Source organism: Echiichthys vipera, assembly GCF_963691815.1.
Source record: "Echiichthys vipera genome assembly, chromosome: 17".
NCBI classification, from domain to species: Eukaryota; Metazoa; Chordata; class Actinopteri; order Perciformes; family Trachinidae; genus Echiichthys; species Echiichthys vipera.
Window position 1 is genome coordinate 25598463 of NC_139842.1, and position 21207 is coordinate 25619669.

Below are 21207 nucleotides of genomic sequence, written 5' to 3' on the forward strand. Positions count from 1 at the left end.
AGTGACGGGCAGACATGATGGTAACAACTGTGATAGTCAGCTACAGCTAGCGCACATCAGAAGGCTTTGTGAAGGCAAAAGCAGCATGTTAACTAATAACAAGTCAGAACAAGGCAAAGTGGTCACTTTGTTTTAGAGTTTTCAACCCAATGTGACTTGATTTGGTGAGAAAACAGCAACTGTACAGCTCACATTAGTTTGACATAAAGACGAAACTGTAATAAAAAAATACTTAAGAAATACAAACACCACAGGGAGTTGCTTATGGCTGATTTTCATTCCTCTAAAAATGCTCTTGAAGACCCTTGTTCCTGTCCCACAGGAGCACTACTGTGTGTAATAAATATAGTGCATGTAAAACATCACCCCTATACTGTGAGTTGGTAGTTGCGACCCCTTGTCTAACTGAAACACACTTGTATCCACACTGATGTTGTGGGTGTTCTTATTAGTCCTCCAGATAAAGGGCAGGAGAAACACGGTAACACTTTACAGTAAGGGTAAAGATCCTATACTTACCATATAAACCATGCTTAACTAATGCATGGCTCGTGATAATTGAGTGCCATGCATTTGTTACTCGCCATTTACTGATGATCAATCACTGTGACTTCATGTGGTCAGTTCCCTCTAAAGCCCAGTTCAGACCAAAGCTTTGCGACGAGATGAAAACTGTTTTAGAAAGTTGCAGCGGTGTGAACGGACCCATCTTGTCCGGACCCAAACCGGCTGATGTTGTCGCCTGCGCCTCAGCTGGTCAAATTGCCAACGTTGCAGACCTGAACATTGTAGTAGTTGCAAGTTTCAAATCGTCTTGTCGCGAATCTTTGTTCTGAACTGGGCTAGATCATCAGTTAAATAATGTTCATTCACAGTTTATTTTAGCACCAGTGGAGTGGGGGAATTGTTGGGTCTCTGTAAATCATAAATGTCATAGAGTGTGGTCTTTACCTACTCTGAGATAACTTTTGTTATGATTTGACACTATAAATAAAATTGAATTAAAATTGAATTGGAGTGTAGCATGGTAGACAAGGATGCACTAAAAGCAAAATCATATATATATATGGGAGGAATATGAAGGAGAATGATCAGACATGTTTAAGCTCTACTGCTTTCAAAAACAACACAATAAAAAAATGAACTTATGTTCCACCCACTATGTTGTAAACGTGTCAAAAATACAACGCATTAAATCCTCATGAGTTCATCATTAGTTAGGCAGGACTTACGTTTATGCTTTGTACCCTTAATGCCAAGTGTAAGAAAAACATGAAGGACCTTTGCTCATTGGTCAACTTTCATCATATTCCTTTGACTAAATAATTGCCAACAGTTCTTGAGTTGACAACAAAATCTTTACCTATATTAGCAAGACAATAGGAGCAGACAGCCACACTAGCTCTCTATCAAGGCGTGCTTTGAGTTAAATGCTAATGCTAACATGCTAACAGTAATGTTAACACAGTGATGTTTAGCAGGTATGATGTCTGCCATTTTCACCATCTTAGTGTAGTGTGTTAGCATGCTAACATTGGCTAATTAGCACTACATACGGGAATGTTTTGCTTGTAAACCAAAGTATTTGAGAATTTAAGTTTGACCAGAAGATGGTGCAGTCACTGAGGTTATTACAACAGAGAACTGCAGGAACAACCCTACAACCTGGAAGTGAGTCAGCAGTTTGGTTTCTGGTTAGCTACTTTGATTAAGGTCTGTGGTTACCACAGGCTTCAGGGATTTAAAGGTTCTGTTTTACGTGATTAAATACAAACAGTCAATACGCCACTGGTGAATTGAAGGTGGTTGCTGACAAGTGGCTAAATCAGTCGAGAAACGTCATCTTGCTGTTCAGGTGAAATCAGTTGGAAGCGTAGTTCATTAGCTTTTGACTTCTGACTGCATTTACACTTCAGACATCATAAAAGTGCCGTTCATTTGTGAAGATTATCTTGCTCAACAACAACAGATCTTATTTTCTGCAATAATCCAAAATCCAATTGACTCTTTGTGGAGTGAAGCAGGACTTGGAGGGCCTACAACAGGAACTCTGGTTTGCATTAATTATTGATAAGAACTCAAATGGGCCAATTGCATTGTTTTCCAATTCAGTGTCTTCAATTAATGCAACCTAATGCGAGCTTGCCAGCAAGCGGTTTTATCTCGATAAAGACATCCACAAACTCATAACAATCACCATGGTGAATGACAACATTAGAGCAGCAAAACACACAATGTGCCCATGCAAAACTTTGTATAAGTTACTTGTGTGTGAACACCATCTTACTTAACACCATCTGCCATCATACGAACCTCATGTTTGGAACATCACAGTCATCGACTACTAGATAGAAGTCAAATCAGAAGGGTGAATTATAATGTCATATTGTATAAACACACTGTATTCTATGGACACATGTCTTGATTTGTTATTATAACAGACATTAGAGTGACAATAAGCGACTCATATTCCCATTTTCAAGATCTGACGCAAAGAACACCTTTTATTTAACAAGTAATAGCATTTCTGTGGTCGCTCCGGGTGTTTGCAACGCATCTAATACAGCTGACCAATAAAGAAAGTTGGATTAGAAAAAAAATGATAACTAAATACATGTTAATGCGGCTGACCCTTAACCAGTGGTTTGTGGATTCCAGAAAAACTAATGTGACCTTTAACAACCACAGCAACACTTTTGAACCCAACCCATATTTGAACTTTGCCAGGCATGTATCACTAAGTTAAGTTCATTTTCTAAAGTCAAAATACTGGCACTGGGAACTTCTACTCTTCGCCTAAGACACGAGATGTGGAGTGAGTTTACATGCACACAGTCCTCTGAATAACACTGGAGCTCATATCCATGGGAGGGTTACCATTCACAAACATTTCTCAGAGGCAAAAGTACCCTGGGAGAGAAGCATGACAGCACTTCATTAGCTGATGAGAAACCACAAATGCTCATCGCAATATCGATACAAATATAACTGGTGCTTTTAGGAAGTCAGTGGATAGCTCTATATAAGATATAGCACTGAAATATTATATAATACTATTCAACCACCTGTCTGACCTGCATCCAGTACTAATAAGGCAGTTAAAAGTGCTGTTTTAAAATTTTTTAGAGTGATGTTTAAGAATGACTTAAGGATGAAAAATGAGTGGAGCCTGGAGAAATCAATCAGAGCTCTGGCCTTTTCACATCCTGTCCGTCACATAATCCAAGACAGAAACGCTCTCAACACACTGGAAACTGAATTTGTGAAGCCAAACCCTTTTGTTATTTCATTTTCAAAATGGCACCACTTGGAAAAATAAGTTATTAAAATCACAAAGTAAAAATACAATTTTTAAAAAAAATCAGTGCTTCAAATTCATTGGTATTTAAAGTTGTTCTCTGTAAGATTTTCATCTAGTTCATTGTCTTTTAAGTTCATATCTATCTAAGAGTGAGTTCAAACAATGGGGATTGTGTGTGTGTGTATTTAAGAGGGGAACATAAAGGGGACGGACTGGAAGTAGAGAGGTGAATGTGTTTCAATAAAGTTTACAAAAGAGCAAGAAAAACAAACAATTGTCAACACACAAAGTGACCGTGAACGTGACAAGATGGAGGCTCTGAAAGAACAGGCTCACCTGCAGTTACATCTTACTGCCACAGAGGGCGCTAGAAACAAGGGATCTCATATCTTATCGAGTACAACTTTAAGTTATTAATTTAAGTAATGATTACAAGTGTTTAGTTAAAATGTCCCAATTAGGTAATGGGTTGCTTATAGAGAAAAATCGAATTATTGGGACCTATCTGTACTTCTGTACTAGCCGATATTTTTAGCTAATAAGTTAAATGGATCAGGATGGAATACCAAAAATATGTTAAATAAAATAGTGGACAAACTATTGAAAAGTAATTCACACAAATGACCTCTATTCTACTGTTAAATATACAGTACACATCTTGGTCAACTTTCTTTAATAACCACCTTTAAGCGCCCTGAACAGATACATCTGTCTTAGTAATGTATTTGTATAAATAAGAATACTGTACTGATGGATGGTTAACAGATTTTTAAAACTGTCTAATACCAATATCTGCCTCCCAAATCCAGTATCGCTCAGGGAGTTTTTTCAGCACTTTGGCTACACAAACTTATGTTTACCTCAACTAATTATTAGATTGTTTGGAGAGCAGTTATGCCTCCAAGAAATGTTTGAACAACTAACTCTGCAAAGTGCACCTCAGGAGATGCTGTTGCTGTTAACTGCCTGGGAGTGCAAGTGGAAGCTGTACACAAAACAGCCTCAGAACTGCAGTGGACTCAAACTAACATATTGAGTTTTGTTGTGATCCTGGATGAGAATAGATTTCTGACAAGTCTGCACCAACTGTCCTGTCGTGTGCATGTAAACCCACAGATACTGCAGTAAACACCAACAAATATACACCGTTAGAAGCTATATAAGCACACATAAGACTACTCACACCCTGTTTGCCATTGATGTTGATAGAAAAGAGATGAAATAGACCGAATCTCTTACTCTCAGATATCAGACCATTTAAACACTTTTAAATACACGTATAGAATATGTACAAACAGTATGTGACCACAGTTCAGACCTGAAAAGAACGCCTCTGCCTGATTCCTTCCATCACTTGCAGAGAGTTAGGCTGGAAAAGTGACACCAAAGGCTATGGTGGGCATTTCACAGATTTAGTCACTAATCAGAAACGTGTCGGCCATCTTGTTTTGTAGTTTTTATTACGCCACTATCAGAAGGTGTTGGCTATTTCCTTTCAAAGTTTTTGCCTTGTTTTATTACCAGGTAAAAATGTGGTGGCCATTTCTCTGTGTAGTTTTTGATTCGATTGATCAATGTCATGCGACAGAAAACACGTTTGTCCTCTTCATAAGGATCCAGTCCAGTCCCAAACAAAAAATGGAATGGTTCAGCAACCATCTAGTTCAAAAGTAGTATCCCAACAAACAAATGACCTTTGTCCTTTCCCGTTCGGTTTTACTCTGTCGCTCTATAAAGCACTTTGTGACGAGCCCGTTCAATAAAAGCGCTTTTTTAAAAATAACTCTGAATCTGGGTAAGATATTATTGTTATTGGAGGGAGGAGAAGCCAATACAGATCATCCATAAATAAAGCACAGGTTGTTGAGTGTGGTTTCCGTGTTGATTGCCAAGCTGGTTGCCAGGAAGACACACAAGGAGGATTGTGGGTATTATAGAGGGAGCATTCTGGGATTCTGGGACCGAGCTCTAAGCTGCTGGCAGATGTCAGATGAGAGGTTACTTCTTTCCTCTATGAATGTCGCCCTCCTCGTCATTCTTTTTTCCCCCACTACCTGTCCGTGCAGTAAATGGTTGATTGGAATAAAATACAGCCCAGATCAGAATGAAGGCAGAACTCCTCCTCTTCCAGTCACAGACAGGAGGTAGGAAGTAGCAGCAGTCTAGGAGGGTTTGGGGGTCTTCAGGGCATCCACTTTGGTCTCCAAGTCTGTAATCTGTGAAAACAACACCATAGTGGAGGATAACTACATGCACTTAAACAATACCACATTTGTGGTGCATGGTATTAGTGTGCCAAGTGCACTTTTGGTATTTTCATGGGCGGGCTCATGTGGTGCACTTGTGCAGCACTTGAAAGAATAAATTATCATACATTATGGGTGGACATGTTAGAGGCTGTAATCATCAAGGCCAATTGCTCACAGGTCATTTGGGAATCCAAAATTTTCTTGAGCGAACATCAGGATGTCTAAACCTGAACAATCACCTGATTCATCCAATCACATCCTGTTGCTCATCACATCCACCTGTAAATGTAATTAAAAATGTTTGGGATGTAAACATCAGGGAAGGACTGGCAGGAACAGATGGACCTGACGGACATGCTTATGGATTTGCACTGCAGAGGACTTATATTGTGCAAAATAATTTTCAAAGTATAAAAATAAAAGAACCAAAGGAGGACCAAGGATGGAGCCTTGGGGGACACCACAGATCAGTGGGGCAACTAAAAATGACGCTTCACTAGCAACTACTAAAAAAGTACTATTGACAAGTATAATTAAAACCAGTCTAATGCAGTATCCCTGATGCTAATTATTTAGCACAATCCAAGAAAAGTGCATAGACCAACGATCAGTATTAGCTCTAAGTAAAGGCCCATTGGTTACTTTAATAATTGACCCAAAAAGCCCCAAAAAATAAAGTATGTGCTTCCAAATGTGTTGTGTAATGAATGCCACTTTCTACAATGAATCAATGACAAGAAGATGATTGGGGCCTTTTACTAACTTTGTAAAAATACAAATATAAAGAGATTAAAATGAGGTGGTGTTCTTTCTGAGGGGAGAGTGGACACACTGACACAGAACCCTCAGTGCGGTTAAGGTGAGTATTTTACCAACCTTTTCCTGCAGGTTGTCGGCCTCTTCTTTGTGTGTAGCCTCACTCTCTTCTTGTGCTCGACGCTGAGCCGTCTCCTTCTTCAGATACTCGATCTCCCTACAACGCACACGGACAAACACATCAAAGCTTTAGAGTCTTTCACTCTTTCTCTTAAACCTTGAATGTATCTCTCCCCCCTTACTTCTGCTGGTACTCTTTAATCAGTCTCTTGGCTTTGCTGTATTTCCTCTCTAGGGTTTGGTACTGCGCCTGGGTTTCCTTCAGGTGTTCATCCACTGCCTGAAAACATGCAAACACACACCCATTAGTATGTTTGGGAGATTATAAACGCATTAGTGGACTGGACTGAACTGTTAAATGATGAGAAAGAACACATGGCTTTGTCCCTCCTGGACCGGCTTTGCTTCCTGAATTCTCTCATAAATTACCTTACACAGGGACTGGGCCTCCATCCAGTAGCCCTCCAGTTTCTCCATTCTTTCTTTGCTGTCCCGGATGTTTTGCTCCAACTGAGCACGCTCCATCCGCCAACGCAACTTATCCTGCTCCGCATGAGCTAGCTGGAAGTAAGGGGTGGGAATGTGGGAGGAGGAGGTGGTATGTGGGAGGGAGAGCCAGTGTTAAGTCATCATTCAGCCATCAAAGGAACTGATGTTATGTTAGTGTGCATTCTCCTCTGCAGTGTGACCTGGATATTACAGTGTATTTCACTCCTTCATAGTAAGAAGAGACAGAAAGTAGAGTGTTCTTACCTTCCTCTTCAGCAGCTGGATCTCTGCCTGGGTTACTGCATGTTTAATTTGAAGCTGCAGACAGAGTATAAAGACAATAATGAAAAAAAGAAGCCTAACAAAATTATGGAAGAGTACACTGAAAGGGAAACTTAATTCATAAAAAAATAACATTGAGCAGCCAAATGATCAAAATCCCATATACCTCCTTGAATTTGTGGGCTAGCTTCTCAGGGTCCAGCTCCACAGGAGACATGTCCTGGTTCTCTGCCAGGTCGAAAACCTCGATGGAGTTTGGAAACACTGGACTCATCTCCTCATCCTCGTCCGTCGCATATTCACCCGTCTGCAGACAAACACAAAGAGATGGGAAAGACGAAAAGAAAAACATGACATTTGTTAATGCACTTGTTGGGTTGCCAAGAGTTAGATATTAAGATCAATACCACTCTCATGTTTGTATGGTAAATATGAAACAAGCATATCAGCACAGGGTCATCCCTATGTCCCCCGGTCGCATTAGCCTCTGCCTTTGCAATTTCATTCAGCATTTTGTTAGGGTTAAAGGTTACGGTTAGAGTCAGGGTTAGGGGGTAGTGTTAGGGTCTACATAGGCCTATATGCCAGAGAATTCGGCACTGATTGTGGTAATAAATAACACACCAGGAACATAGGACCCTTTCTGTGAAAAACGTGGAACAGCGGACATTTATTTAAGCTGTTCCACGGTCACATATATATAAAGCAGGGAACATAGGACCCGGGGAGCATAGGTACACTCCTGCACAATGCTACAGACTGGTTAGCTTAGCTTAAAAAATGGAACAGGGTGTTATAGTAGAAATAAAGATGCTGGTAGGTGGATTTTGTTAACTTTGGACAGAGTCAGCCTAGAGTCTCCCCCTGTTTGCTGTCTCCGTGCTAAGCTAACCTAACCGGCTGCTGGTGTCAGTGTTCATGTTTGCTGTACGGATATAAAAGCAAATAAGCCTCCACAAAAAGTCACTATTTATTTAAAATGTTCCTTGCAGTTCCCACTGATACCAAACAAAGTTCAAACTCCCACTTGTCCTCCTTTTTCTCTTCATAAGTTGCTGTATAATTGCATTTGGAGGAGTAGGCTATGCGTCATATAAAAGGGTATAAATAGCAACTGGAGCCGGGAGCAGACCATATAAATATAAAATAAAGAAAGAGGTGAAAGAGTGCAGCCACAGCCTGCCGGTAAATGTCTTCCACTAAAAAAATCCACACAATCGACAGTCTGCTAATCATTGGTCTTCTCCTCTTCTACATTACAAAATCCATTGGCTTCACATTCATTCAAGACCACCACATCTTTTCAGGTTGAGAGCAACTTTATTGCTGGATGAAATGCTTTAACTGCAACATTGCACTGAGTATATCTGTCTGTACTGTGTCTTCAGCTCTGGTTATACCTTTATACTCTGACACAAAGACAAGCTAACGTTAGCTCTCTGACTGCTTTTATTATGAGGCATCAAACCGGAGCCATGCTGCTGTCGACATCAATATCTTAAAGTCATTCTGGAGCTTGGCTCATGAACGTTTTTAAAAGATTTTCTGTCTCTTTGGGTCATATTTGGAAAAGTGCCAACGTGGTCTCATGGGAAGGTTGTGTAAATAGCACGCCACTTTTAAGGACATTCTGCGCGTCATATCAACGCATTTAAAGCTGTTGCGTGTCATTTTACACCTCCTTCTCATTCCCTCCTTGTGGTTAAGGTTATGAATTTAAACAAAACTACCTGCTTATGTTTTTAGGCAAAGATCATGGTTCAAATCAGTAAGTTTGTTACTAAAAACACTACATAAATTAGGTAGTCAACGCTGACTTTTGGCTTCACATGAGCAGCAGTCTCCTTGGTAAAAGTCCTGTGTTTGTTTGACCCATCCATCCATCCACCCATCCATCCATCCATCCACCCACCCCAACCTCCGCCACACAGACACAGACTTTGTTGCCTTTTATAATACATCCCAATATAAGTCAGCAGAGACTCTGAGACAGTGTGAAATGACATAAAAAGCATAAAATGCATTGTGACAACATGTAAAATGACGTGGCATGTTATTGATGCGTCATTTGATCATACCAGACTGACGTGGTTGTAGCCAGACCTGTAGAAATCATAGAAATTGTGGTACCTTGTAAACCCATGAGGCTTGGGCATTTTATTCATCTGTAATTTCTACCTCCCCACAATATGACCTGGGGTCAGACACTACTTTCATTTTAATTGAATAGTAAAGTTTAGTTTTTTGCATAAAACAATATATATTTGTCTAAAGATATTAGAATCAGCCTCTTAGAAAACACAACATATGCAACATGTGTGTAACCCTAGCCTGGAATGTAAGTTTATGTTTTACGTTTTACATGTTGTTGACTGATCCTCAGTGGTAGCTACGCACATGGTGATGGGGAATGACTAAACATATTTGGTTAATTGTAATTTCTTTTATTGACATTGATGTATCACTGAACCGTCTGTTCCCTGTCTGACCACAGGGTGGAGAAGCTGGACTGAGTTTGAGAGGACACGCCACGTGGTGGCACACAGACGGGCATTTTGTCATACGCACGCACGCACGCACGCACGCACGCACGCACGCACACACACGAACACGCACACGCACACACACACTCTTCTCTCTATCTCTGTTCATCTAACTCTTGTTGTCTCTCTTTTGATTTCCTGCAGCTACCAAAAGCTCATAAGCTGACAAAGCAACATTAGCTGAAGATGTTCTGAGTTTATAAATGTGGATTCAGAGAATCAGCTTTTTGAGTGCACACTGGAGAACCTGGGATGCAGTTTGAGTGATCAGATTGCTGTGCTTCCTCAGTTTTGCTCTTATATTCGCACAAACGTTTCCAGAAGAAGCTGCTGTGTGAAAGACACATGAATGCATATTCTTTCTGTACGTTGTTTTACGTATGTACCTCTTCGTCATCGTCCATGTACTGTTTGTATCTCTGCTCCATCATTTCTCTTTGCCATCTCTCCTGTTCTAGAGTCTGCTGGATCAGCTGAGCCACTTCGCTCTGCTCCCCCGGCTTCTCCCGACCAATCACAAACCTGGAAAACATTCAAAATCCACCGCTCACGTTAATGATCTCAAAACGCAGAAATCGCACGAATTCAAAACACACAGCAATTGCAAACCTGAAAAGATTTGACACGCACAAACCACAAACATGTAAACATTCTAATGTAAAAAAAATAATCTGAAAAATCCACACCATACCAAGTGTAAAAACATAAAATGCATCCATCACAAACCTTAGCCTATACCAACCCAAAACCTGAAAAAAATGCAATTTATATTAAAAATCTGCAGAAAGGCCACGGCCTCAAAAACCCTAAATAAACTTTTCTGCGCATTTTGTGTGAATTGAGGCAAACAAAAATCAGAATATTCCTAATGAAGTGTGTATGCAGGACAGATAGAGAGAGAGACAGTGTGTGTGTGTGTGTCTGACCTGACGGTGCCGGTGGTGTTGCGGAGGACAGAGGCAGCGAGGCTCTGAGTGACGCCAACCAGGCTGGTCCCATCAACCTCCACTATCAGATCATTTACCTGGATCCTACACACATACACACACACGCACACACGCAGAGAGAATATAGGGTGTGTGTGAAAATAAGCAAAGACAGAACATTACTTCCAGCCACAGCTTGGGTTTCTCTTGTCATTGCTACAGTCTCTTCAGTGTTTATCTTCATATTCTCCCTTTGTCATTTTATTTCTTTACATAACATTCTAATCTAAGATCGTTGCCCTATCCCTACTACAGCAGCTGGTGTGTGTTGTGTACTGCAGTGGCACAGTGGATGAGAACACATGTTAGGCTGACAGTGAAAGCAGACATGATGTTGTTCAGCCCCTCCAACAGAGTCTCCAGGTAACATTCTTTAAGACTCTGTTGGTCTCACTTTGAACTTCCACACTAAATATCAAAGTGGTTATGAGTAGGACACACAGCTTTGGGGAAAAAATAACAATGACCACGATGAGCACCGCAGTCTGGATGTGAAAGCAGTGTGGAGTCACAGGAATTACACGCTGGCTTAAGATTTAAATCACCAAACTTCATGATTCCTTGCTTTCGCTGATCCTTTGTTTCGCAAGAGGCTCGTAACGCCATCCAAACATGAGGATTTATGAGAGTAAAACTGATGACATGGAGCAGAGGCTTGTGGCTTTGAAGTTCCCTAAAGTCTCAGATTTTTGTGGGAGCAGCTGATGATAGCTCAGGACAGAGGAGACGTCTAGCCGTCTGATGATAGGGTAAAAAGACAACAAAAAATGTGTTTTAAGAAGTGATTTGAAAGAAGTCACTGATTCAGCAGCCTTATCTCCTGGGGCAGGTTGTTTCAAAGCCGAGGGGTCCTGATGGAGAAGTTTAGAGCCTTGGCTTTGTTCAAATGGTCCTGCCCAAGGATGTAAGGCTGAGAACAGGCTCGTGTGGTGTCAGCATTTCTGTAAAGTGATCAGTAAAATCCTAAAATCAATTCTCAAACGGACAGGGAGCCAGTGAAGTGAGGCGAGGTTTGGAGTGATGTGATGTCTTTAGAAGCATCCATAAGATCACTTGAACTTTATCCATTAAAAGTCACACGTACACTGTTATATGAAGGTTAATACAGTGCACCAGAAAGTATTATGGGTGTTTATGAGTGTAGTCATGATGCGTTATGAATGCATTATAATTCACAACACCATCATAATACACTATAGATGTGGTCATCATAGAACGTGTTACCATGAAAACAGTCCTCAACAAATATACTATTCACTCGTGTTTGGGGGGGCAGTAGCTCAGTCCATAGGTGACTTGGCTGGGAACTGAAGGGTCGCTGGTTCAAGTCCCTGTGTGGACCAAGTATGGAGCGTGGACTGGTGGCTGGAGAGGTGCCAGTTCATCTTCTGGGCACTGCCGAGGTGCTGTTGAGCAAGGCACCGAACCCCCAACTGCTCGGGGCGCTGGTCACTGGCAGCCCCCTCGCTCTAACATCTCTCCTCAATTGCAGGTATAGGTCCTGGTTGTGCATGTGTGTATTTCGGGCCTCTGTGTGTAACATGTATGATAATAAGAGTGAAAATTGAATTTCCCCGTGTGGGATAAAAATAAAGTAATTCTTCTTCTTCTTTGAATAACACCTGGTAAAAAGCACAGTGTCCAGCTGTTGTAGGAGATCACTGAGCCTTTGTTTCACCTGGAATTATAATTATTCATTCATTGGTTTATTTGCTCAGGTTCGTAGCTGTACCAGTGTTAGCTATACGTTAATTCAGATCTGTAGTCTCTGGACAGGAAAACAGTAACACCTCTGTTAAGAAAATGAACACTAATATGAAAACACAATTACCAACAACACAACAAGATTTCACAACATTAAGACACATCCAGTGTTTGTGTTCATGCATGGCAGGTGCATGATAGGTTGATTTCATCCTGAATTTTAAATCAATAAAGCTGCAGTCGGCAAGTCTGGCAGATCGAGTTGACTCAGTCAAATTTCAAATGTTTACAACTCCAAAACTACCACCGAGCTCCTCAGCTCTCTCCCATCGAGTGCTCGTAAGTGCGTGTGCACCAGATTCCTGTGAACACGCCCGTGTCTTCTCTCATCCATAAACAGCATGGAGTACACGCTACATGGAGGTAGGATGGCTAACATACTCATAAATAGCAACTGCTAACGTCATTTAGCGTGTGCCTAGCTTGAGGCTTGTTCCTGTGACATTGTAACATGCGGGAGGGGGGATCTGTGGCGTGTGCACGCACTGTGACCTGTTCTGAGTGGACAGGATTTATGTTGTTCTGTCGGAGCAGAGTGTCGGCTTCAGTGAATCAAACAAATGTTGCCGACTGCAACTTTAAACTGCAGCGCTCTCTTGTCTCACCTGTCTAACTCAGTGGATCTGTGCTATACCACAGTCTCCTCTGTTAGTCCTCCCATGATCAGAGCACAGTGATGTGAACTCTTTGAATGGGAGAGGAGCCAGATCATTAATCATTTTAAACAGTGGACAAGAATCAGCAAGACACACAAAGGTGGCAAAGGTCAGGAGATTATGATGTCACCAGCTTTTTGTCCAGTGCCTTGAGAGTTGAGAGCAAGTGTTGTTTTTCCAGCGTGTGTTGCAGTATGTGTGAAAAAGAAATAAGCTCATGTACAGTTTTGCTGCATCTAAGGGTAGCTAGTTTTGTATCTTGTATACTATACTATATACTGTTTATTTGTGTAGGCTGAGAGCCCGGACACAGTGAGGAACAATGGTCTCACATAATTAGGGCCCGAGCACAATTGAATTTACCGTGGCATTTTTTCGCAAAGTGAAGGCAGTCAGATGTGTTGTACATTAATGAACTCCTCCTAGAGAATGAACCCGAGTGACTGCTAATCTGGTAGGTTGCATCTAAAAACCTTTGTGAGGCTAAATTGTGAAGTTTTTGAGGATTCATGGAACGGCCTCCATGTGGCGTGGTGGAAAATTTTGCCCAAAACTTTAAAAAGGAAGTTGTCGTAACTCAACTTAACATTATCCATCTTCCCCAAATTTCACCTGCTGGATAACAGTCTAGACCTGAAGACATCTACATGCTGAAATTGAGTCATAGCGCCGCCTACTGACAACAGGAAGTCAGCTTTATGTGTCAAACTTCATCGCATTTTGGGTGTCTTAGGATTCTCGAAAACTCACCCAAACTGGCAAACAGGTCAGAAGGGGCAACGATTGCAAAGTTCTGCAGTAATTAGGCTCGTGTGTGGCCAACAGGCTCCATAGCGCCCCCAAACACACGCCACGTTTGGGTTTAAGTTATTTTGATGTTCACAATATTTGGTGAGATCATTGCTGTCATCTTGAAGAACATTCAGATTTTATTTCGCCTGCCAAAGTCAGCCATCTTGGATTTTGTGCGTTCATTTTACAAACACATGTTTAGGATGCAGGGAAATGCCCGAAACTGTGGACGCATGTTCAAACTAGTTATATTTTCCATTTGATGTTAGAATTTGAACTTGGGTGTGACACGTCCGGTCTATAGCACCCCCTAATTACTTTGAGCTTTTGAGCACATTTTTACCACACTTGTCAAACTTGAAATCGCACAAAACTTGGCACACACACAAAAAAACTTAAACGTTGCGAAAATATACAGCAATTTGCTTCATGTGTGTTAAGCTGGCTCCGTAGCGCCCCTGAACATTAGCTTCGCCCACAAGGCCATTTTGAATTTTGTGCAGTTTTCATGTAAATGATGCATACTTATTCAAACTCCTACTTGAGAGATTAGCAGATTTATTTCATATTTTGTTGGTATAATCCTCCCACTAATGATCAGCAGAATTGTGAAGCATTTGTGTTTTACTGGAACAGGGTTGCCATGGTGAGGTGGGCATATTGTATGTTTCGCCATGACACAATAAACTGTCGTAACTTGACTTTACATTTTCCACTCTCCCCAGATTTCACATTCTGGATAAGAGTCCAGACCTGAAGACATTTACACACTCATATTGAGTCAGAGTCACAGCACACCTACTGACAACAGGAAGTAAAGTTTATGTAACAGACATCGTCTAAACTACAGCAAATTCATATGGTGTGAAAAATTGAAAAAATTGAAATCCATAATTTGCAGTGTCCAGTAGCCTATTCAGAAAATAATGTCTTGAGTCACGTATGCAGTGTGTGATCATTGCCCCCCCAACGTGCTTGGGGTGCGAGGGCCCATTCAATGCTGCTTGCATCTTTAATTGGTTCTGTTTTTTTTGTTGATCAAAAACAGATAAATGAGCATGATAAAGATGCATAAAGGAAAGGTGAGCAGGGTACCTGCCGTCTCTCTGGGCAGCTCCTCCGTCTGTGACCGTCTTCACAAAGATCCCCAGTTTCTCCAGACCCATATCAGCTCCTGCACCCATACCTATGATACTGATACCCAGACCATCACCGTCTGGACACACACACACACACACACACACACACACACACACACACACACACACACACACACACACACACACACACACACACACACACACACACACACACACACACACACACACACACACACACACACACACACACACACACACACACACACACACACACACACACACACACACACACACACACACACACACACACACACACACACACACACACACACACACACAATGTCAATATGATCAAAATAGTGACCTGTGCAGTTAAATACCCACACATTGTTCTAAGTTGTTCACAGTGTTCATTCTTTGGTACAGACACAAGGTTATTACCTCAGCTGATCTGAAGTATGACGTGAGAGTCAAAGCTACAAAACATATTTATCACTATTCAATGCTTTAAAAATGAACATAAGTCAGTGTTTTTGTTTAAATGCTGTGCTGAGAGCAGCTGTCATGGATGGTTGCTGGTTCCAATCCATTTCCTTCAGAATTACTAGCTGCTAATTAGGCTAATCTGTGCTAAGTGTAATCCCATAATGGGATAATGGTGAGTCGTTAGCAGACAGTGTATGTCCACTTACAGTACCCTGTCGGTTGTGTGCATTTGTGTGAGCGTGTGTGTGTGTGTGTGTGTGTGTAGTTTCATAAGAGGCTTGACTGTGTGACTCTCTCTCTCGATTGTAAAGATGTGTGTGCGCATGTAGGGTTTGGTATCATTTGGGGTTTTGTCCATACCGGTGCTAAAACGATACTTTTAAAAGCCTAAACGGTGCCAATATCGATACTTAAAGAACAGCTTTTTTATTGAGGCAAACTCAAAGTTAAAATGAATCAGTCTTACGCTTCTTATTTATATGATGGTGCTAATTTATTCTACTTATTATTTGTGTTATTTAGAAGAAGAATTAGAAGAAGAATTACTTTATTTTTATCCCACACAGGGAAATTCAATTTTCACTCTTATTAGCATACATGTTACACACAGGCCCGAAATACACACATGCACAACCAGGACCTATACATGCAATTGAGGAGAGATGTTAGAGCGAGGGGGCTGCCAGTGACCAGCGCCCCGAGCAGTTGGGGGTTCGGTGCCTTGCTCAACAGCACCTCGGCAGTGCCCAGGAGACGAACTGGCACCTCTCCAGCCACCAGTCCACGCTCCATATATGGTCCACACAGGGACTTGAACCAGCGACCCTACGGTTCCCAGCCAAGTCACCCATGGACTGAGCTACTTACCTATTATTATTATTATTATTACTATTATTATTATTATATTAATCCAAGGTATGGCAGCTGCTATCCCTTGTCATACAACTAAGAAGGATGGGTGTAATGCGAATAAATATTCATTTCCTATAAATTCTTCACAATAACAGTAGATAAAGTATAATCCATAAGATTTTCATCTGGTTAATTGTCTTTTAAGTTCCTATCTATCACAGTGAGTTAAAACAATGGTGATGATCATATGACCCACGGATGAAAGACCTTTTTGTGTGTTGGTGGAGATATTCCCTGCGCCCAACAGTCTGTCCAGGTGGAGCTCATCACTGCTGATTATGCTGCGTTCACTTGTACTCGGAAATAGGGAGCTTTCAACTTCTGACATGTAAAAGTGCAATTAAACGTAAAGTCTGAATTCAGAGTCAAACTCTAGGAGACGAAGTCCTAGAGGCTCGCCTGCAGTTACATCTTACCACCAAAGCTGCCGCTGCAACAACGTATCTCAATTCTCACGGATTATGACTTTAAAGTTGCACTCTATAAGCTTTGAGATAACTTGTTTCTAGCGGCCTCTGTGGCAGTAAGATGTAACTGCAGGTGAGCCTGTTCTTTCAGAGCCTCCATCTTGCCATGGTCACTATGTGTGTTGACAATTGTTTTGTTTTTTTGCTCTTTTGTAAACTTTATTGAAACACATTCACCTCTCTACTCCCAGTCTGCCCCCTATACACACACACACACACACACACACACACACACACACACACACACACACACACACACACACACACACACACACACACACACACACACACACACACACACACACACACACACACACACACACACACACACACACACACACACACACACACACACACACACACACACACACACACACGTTCCTATTACACTTCCTTACTACAAGCCTGACTCAGAAGTTGAGGTTCCCGATTTCTGATTCCAAATGAACGTAGCATAGCTGTTATCAGGGCCGACAGACCAACTGCTGTCAGCAGAGTCACTAACATGACGGCGTATTTACATCCAACCTGAGGACATCGCAACACACACAGATATTAGAATACTTTGCAAAAAGAAACAAGGTCTTTCATCAGTGGGTCATATGATCAATCACCATTGTTTTAATGCACTCTGTGATAGAGAGGAACTTAAAAGACAAATAAATAGATGAAAATCAAGATGAGTACAACTTTAAGTGGCACCAAAATAAGGCACTGAAATCTCTGTTGTCATTGGGTCCTGTAGATACCGTTTGTTTAAGAACAGTTTCAGTACCCAACCCTAGTGCCTCTGTGTGTACCTTTCTCCAGCTCCACAGGAAACAGGTCCAGCTTCTCCACTCTTTTCTCCAGCTCGTACTCGGCAGAGGCCGCCATGGGGTCAACGTCATCATTACGCCGGTCGTAGTCTTCGTTAGAGTAGGTGGTGAACACCTGGACACGGGGCAAAGGTTAAAGGTCAGAGAGCATGATCGTGAATATTGTGTGCCACAGTGACCACCAGGGGACATCATCAGTACAAATGTAATGAATCAAAATGGATCATATTCATCATCAGTCGGGTGATAATTCTGTGTGGGTATGGAACATTCATGAGATAGTCATTTGACCCTTTGTTCATATAAAACTACAATAACTGCCTTGTGGTTGAACGCCTCCGCAAACAGTCAAGTGTCTGTCCAGACTTATATAATATACGTAGTGAAGACATTCATGGAATGTAATAAAATGTATTGAGTGTATTTTTTGGAAAAATGTGGATGCTTCACACACATCTTCAGATCGCTACAATCAGCACAGTCCCGAGATCAGTGTCCCCAGCTCAGTATCTGACCAAATGTCTCCCCTTCTGTTCCTGAGCTATCAAACGTTATGATGTCACGGCGAAGTTGACCTTTTAGATAGAAAATGTCATCACTTCATCATTTTAAATGATGTCATAATTAGCAAAGGAATTATTGAGTTATGGCCAAAAATGCACATTTGAAGATAATTGCTCCATCGCGTTCACAAGAATGGTGTGACCATGACCTTTGACCTCTAAAATCTAATCGTTTCATCCTTGAGTCCTGATGGACATTTGTGCCACATCTGAATAAAAACCCTGATGTGCTTCCTGAAAGATCCTGTTCATGAGAATTGGATCCCTCTGATTGGCTATCCCCTGCACAGTCCACTCTCCACCACTGAGCTGGTGTTTGGATCCTCAGGAAACTAACGGCACTCTAAACAATGACTTATAAAGTTACATTCAGCAACACATACTCCAGCAAAGAGTACTCTGTTCATTCTACCCTGGTATTCACGCTCTTCTTCCCACCACACCTCTGTGTTTCTCATGAACATGAAATGGACAGACATTCTCTTCTCCAACACCAGAAACACCAGAAACGTAGTTTCTGTAGAACTTCTCACAGAACTTGATCACAATTATTTTTGTCTTTTTGTGTTGTTTTTTCTTCAATTTGGAAGCCTCTCTCAGGCTCCTGTGCTGGGACAAAATAGCTCTAACGGTTGTATGAGAAAGGGGGTAATACACTATAATATCTGGAAGTTCATACCTGTGCTAAGTGTATTCCCCCAGTGTTTCTGCCCGCAGGTAGCCCAAACCCGGTGTGTTATTCAGGGGCGGGTTATTTTCTGAAGTAGAAACTATTAACTATGGATGGGTACATAGACTGTATATGGGTTACTGACGTGACATGGCAATTTTACTGTCACACAAGATAAAAATGAATATAATTAGGGTTGGCATGATTTAAAATGCAGTAAATGATTAAACATTTTTGTTTTACCAGGACCTATTGTCATCATCAGCTTTATTCAGCTTTATTTAGTTGAAGGACCCCTTTAAAGGTCATGTTACTGAAGACCCCTGTGAAGCCCATGATGTGCACATGATAAGTCTCTGTCTGATCTTTTCAAAGCACTAGAATAGTTTTTAGTCCTTTGCTGTGACAGCCCTAAATTATATTTTTGAATTAAACACTGTATGTATAACACTGCTAATGGCAGGTTAGCTAGGTATAGCATGGTCATTAAGTGACACACAAGCCTGAAAGCTCCTTTGGTGTGACACAAATGTCTACCGCAGGACAAAGATGTCACCCAACAGGACAAGATCTCTTAAAGAAGTATTTTAAATCATTACACATGGTTTGTTTAACTCCTTTTTTAATTTGTTGACCATGCTCAGTGTTTTTAAATACAACTATTACATTATTTCAGATATTTTCAGCTGATTCTGTAGACATTTGCACTGCTATAAAGTGTGGTGAAAACAAGTATTAAATGTGATACTTCACTCACTTTTTTAGACAGAAAGAATTGAGGGAGTTAAATGAGTGGGAAAGAGAGGACACGGAAGTACAGAGAGAAAATGAACAGGGATCCACACAGAAAAATGGAGGTCCTAAGAGAACCATGCAGAAAGTCAACTGAAATGAAAGGAAAAATGCAGCAATTCTACTTTAGAAAAATGATGATTGACATAGAAAATGTCACCACTTGTTATGGGGGAAACAATGTGGACAGCTTTTCTTAGATTGGAATGTATTGTCTATTCATTTTCCAAACATATCATAAAAAAAGAAGAGTGAAAACCTTTAGTATAAACTAGGTGCCAAAAAGAAAGCAGGATGAAGTACGTTACAAATTGGAAGAATCTAAAAAAAAGATGAACCTCACAGTCTCCAGAAAGACCTCCTAACTGTTTAATGCAATAACTAGCATTTCTGTCCTTTAGTGTGACAGACATAAAAGAATATATCTTTAATATCAACAGTTAAGTATTTAATTGGCGGAGATGAAGACATCACTCATCTTAATTTGGAACAACATTCAACAGTTTTATAAGGATGACAGCAAAGTCTGACTTGCATACATTGAAAATGTCCAAGCTCAAGTCCGGTTCATCTGTAAAAATGGTGTTATTCAAAATGTCAGACCAAATAAATGACAGTATATGAAAATAAGTATCTAACCATGAAGATGAATCTATTTCATGTATGTTTTTATATTCAGCATGACATTTTTTCCTGATGTATTTGATGTCCCACCTGACAGTTCTCTTCAGTGTTCAAATAAACAGGGAAATCATTAACAACAGAAGGGACCACTTATATTTTCTCAAAAATCAGATTTCACACCACATAAACATGTGCATTTTTTTATTCCAATTTTTTTTACTGCCTTAAAAAGATGGAAGACACAGCTCCACTTCTCACTCTTCCCTCTTTCTCCGACTTTACAAAAGTGAAGCCAAAGTATCCCTGATATGGGCGCTACCATGTCGGCCTTTTGCAACCAGAGTCAACGCAGTAGTGAAACGTCATGATTGACAGCACCAAAGCAGCTATGGCTTCACTTTTTTAGGGAGCTGTCAATACATACAGTCTATTGATGGGGTTTGAACAAATACAATAATGGCATCGATTCTGCTTGGTGTGATTCTTTACCAATCTTCTTATTGATCACTGATCAATTTTCTGTGTGGAAAAAGTCAGCCGACACTAGTTTTTAGTGTCTCTGAGTCTGAACAAGGTAGATGAAATGAGAGAATATTGTACTGAGGTTTTCATGATTTTCACAGAAACGATATGCTAAGCCATAGGTTTGCAAAATTTTCAAAGGTGTGAATTAACAGGAATAAACAGAAAATAAACCTGGAATTTACCAAGTTGAAGGTTGGCCCTCAATAACAGGGATTTTAAATGAAGTTAGGTATAATATATTTTAGCACAATCTTGACTAAAACAACCAGATTTCATGCAGGTACACTAGAGAATATCTATGCTATTCCTCAG

At 40.8% G+C, this 21207-nt stretch overlaps 1 protein-coding gene across 2 annotated transcripts in view; it reads right to left on the reverse strand.

The window, feature by feature from the left end:
* Positions 1–1334: 1334 nt before the first annotated feature.
* The window catches only part of LOC310959562 (neurabin-2-like), a 57792-nt gene continuing 37919 nt past the window's right edge, over positions 1335–21207 (reverse strand). For both annotated transcript variants that reach the window (XM_083930950.1, XM_083930949.1), the window contains exons 6-15: positions 17704–17836; positions 15034–15154; positions 10667–10771; positions 10127–10262; positions 7364–7504; positions 7180–7233; positions 6856–6987; positions 6609–6706; positions 6427–6523; positions 1335–5517 (exon numbers count right to left, since the gene is read on the reverse strand). In XM_083930950.1, coding sequence (XP_083787076.1) covers positions 5464–5517; positions 6427–6523; positions 6609–6706; positions 6856–6987; positions 7180–7233; positions 7364–7504; positions 10127–10262; positions 10667–10771; positions 15034–15154; positions 17704–17836 — 1071 coding nt within the window. In that variant the 3' untranslated portion in view covers positions 1335–5463. The remainder of the gene's footprint in view (positions 5518–6426; positions 6524–6608; positions 6707–6855; positions 6988–7179; positions 7234–7363; positions 7505–10126; positions 10263–10666; positions 10772–15033; positions 15155–17703; positions 17837–21207) is intronic.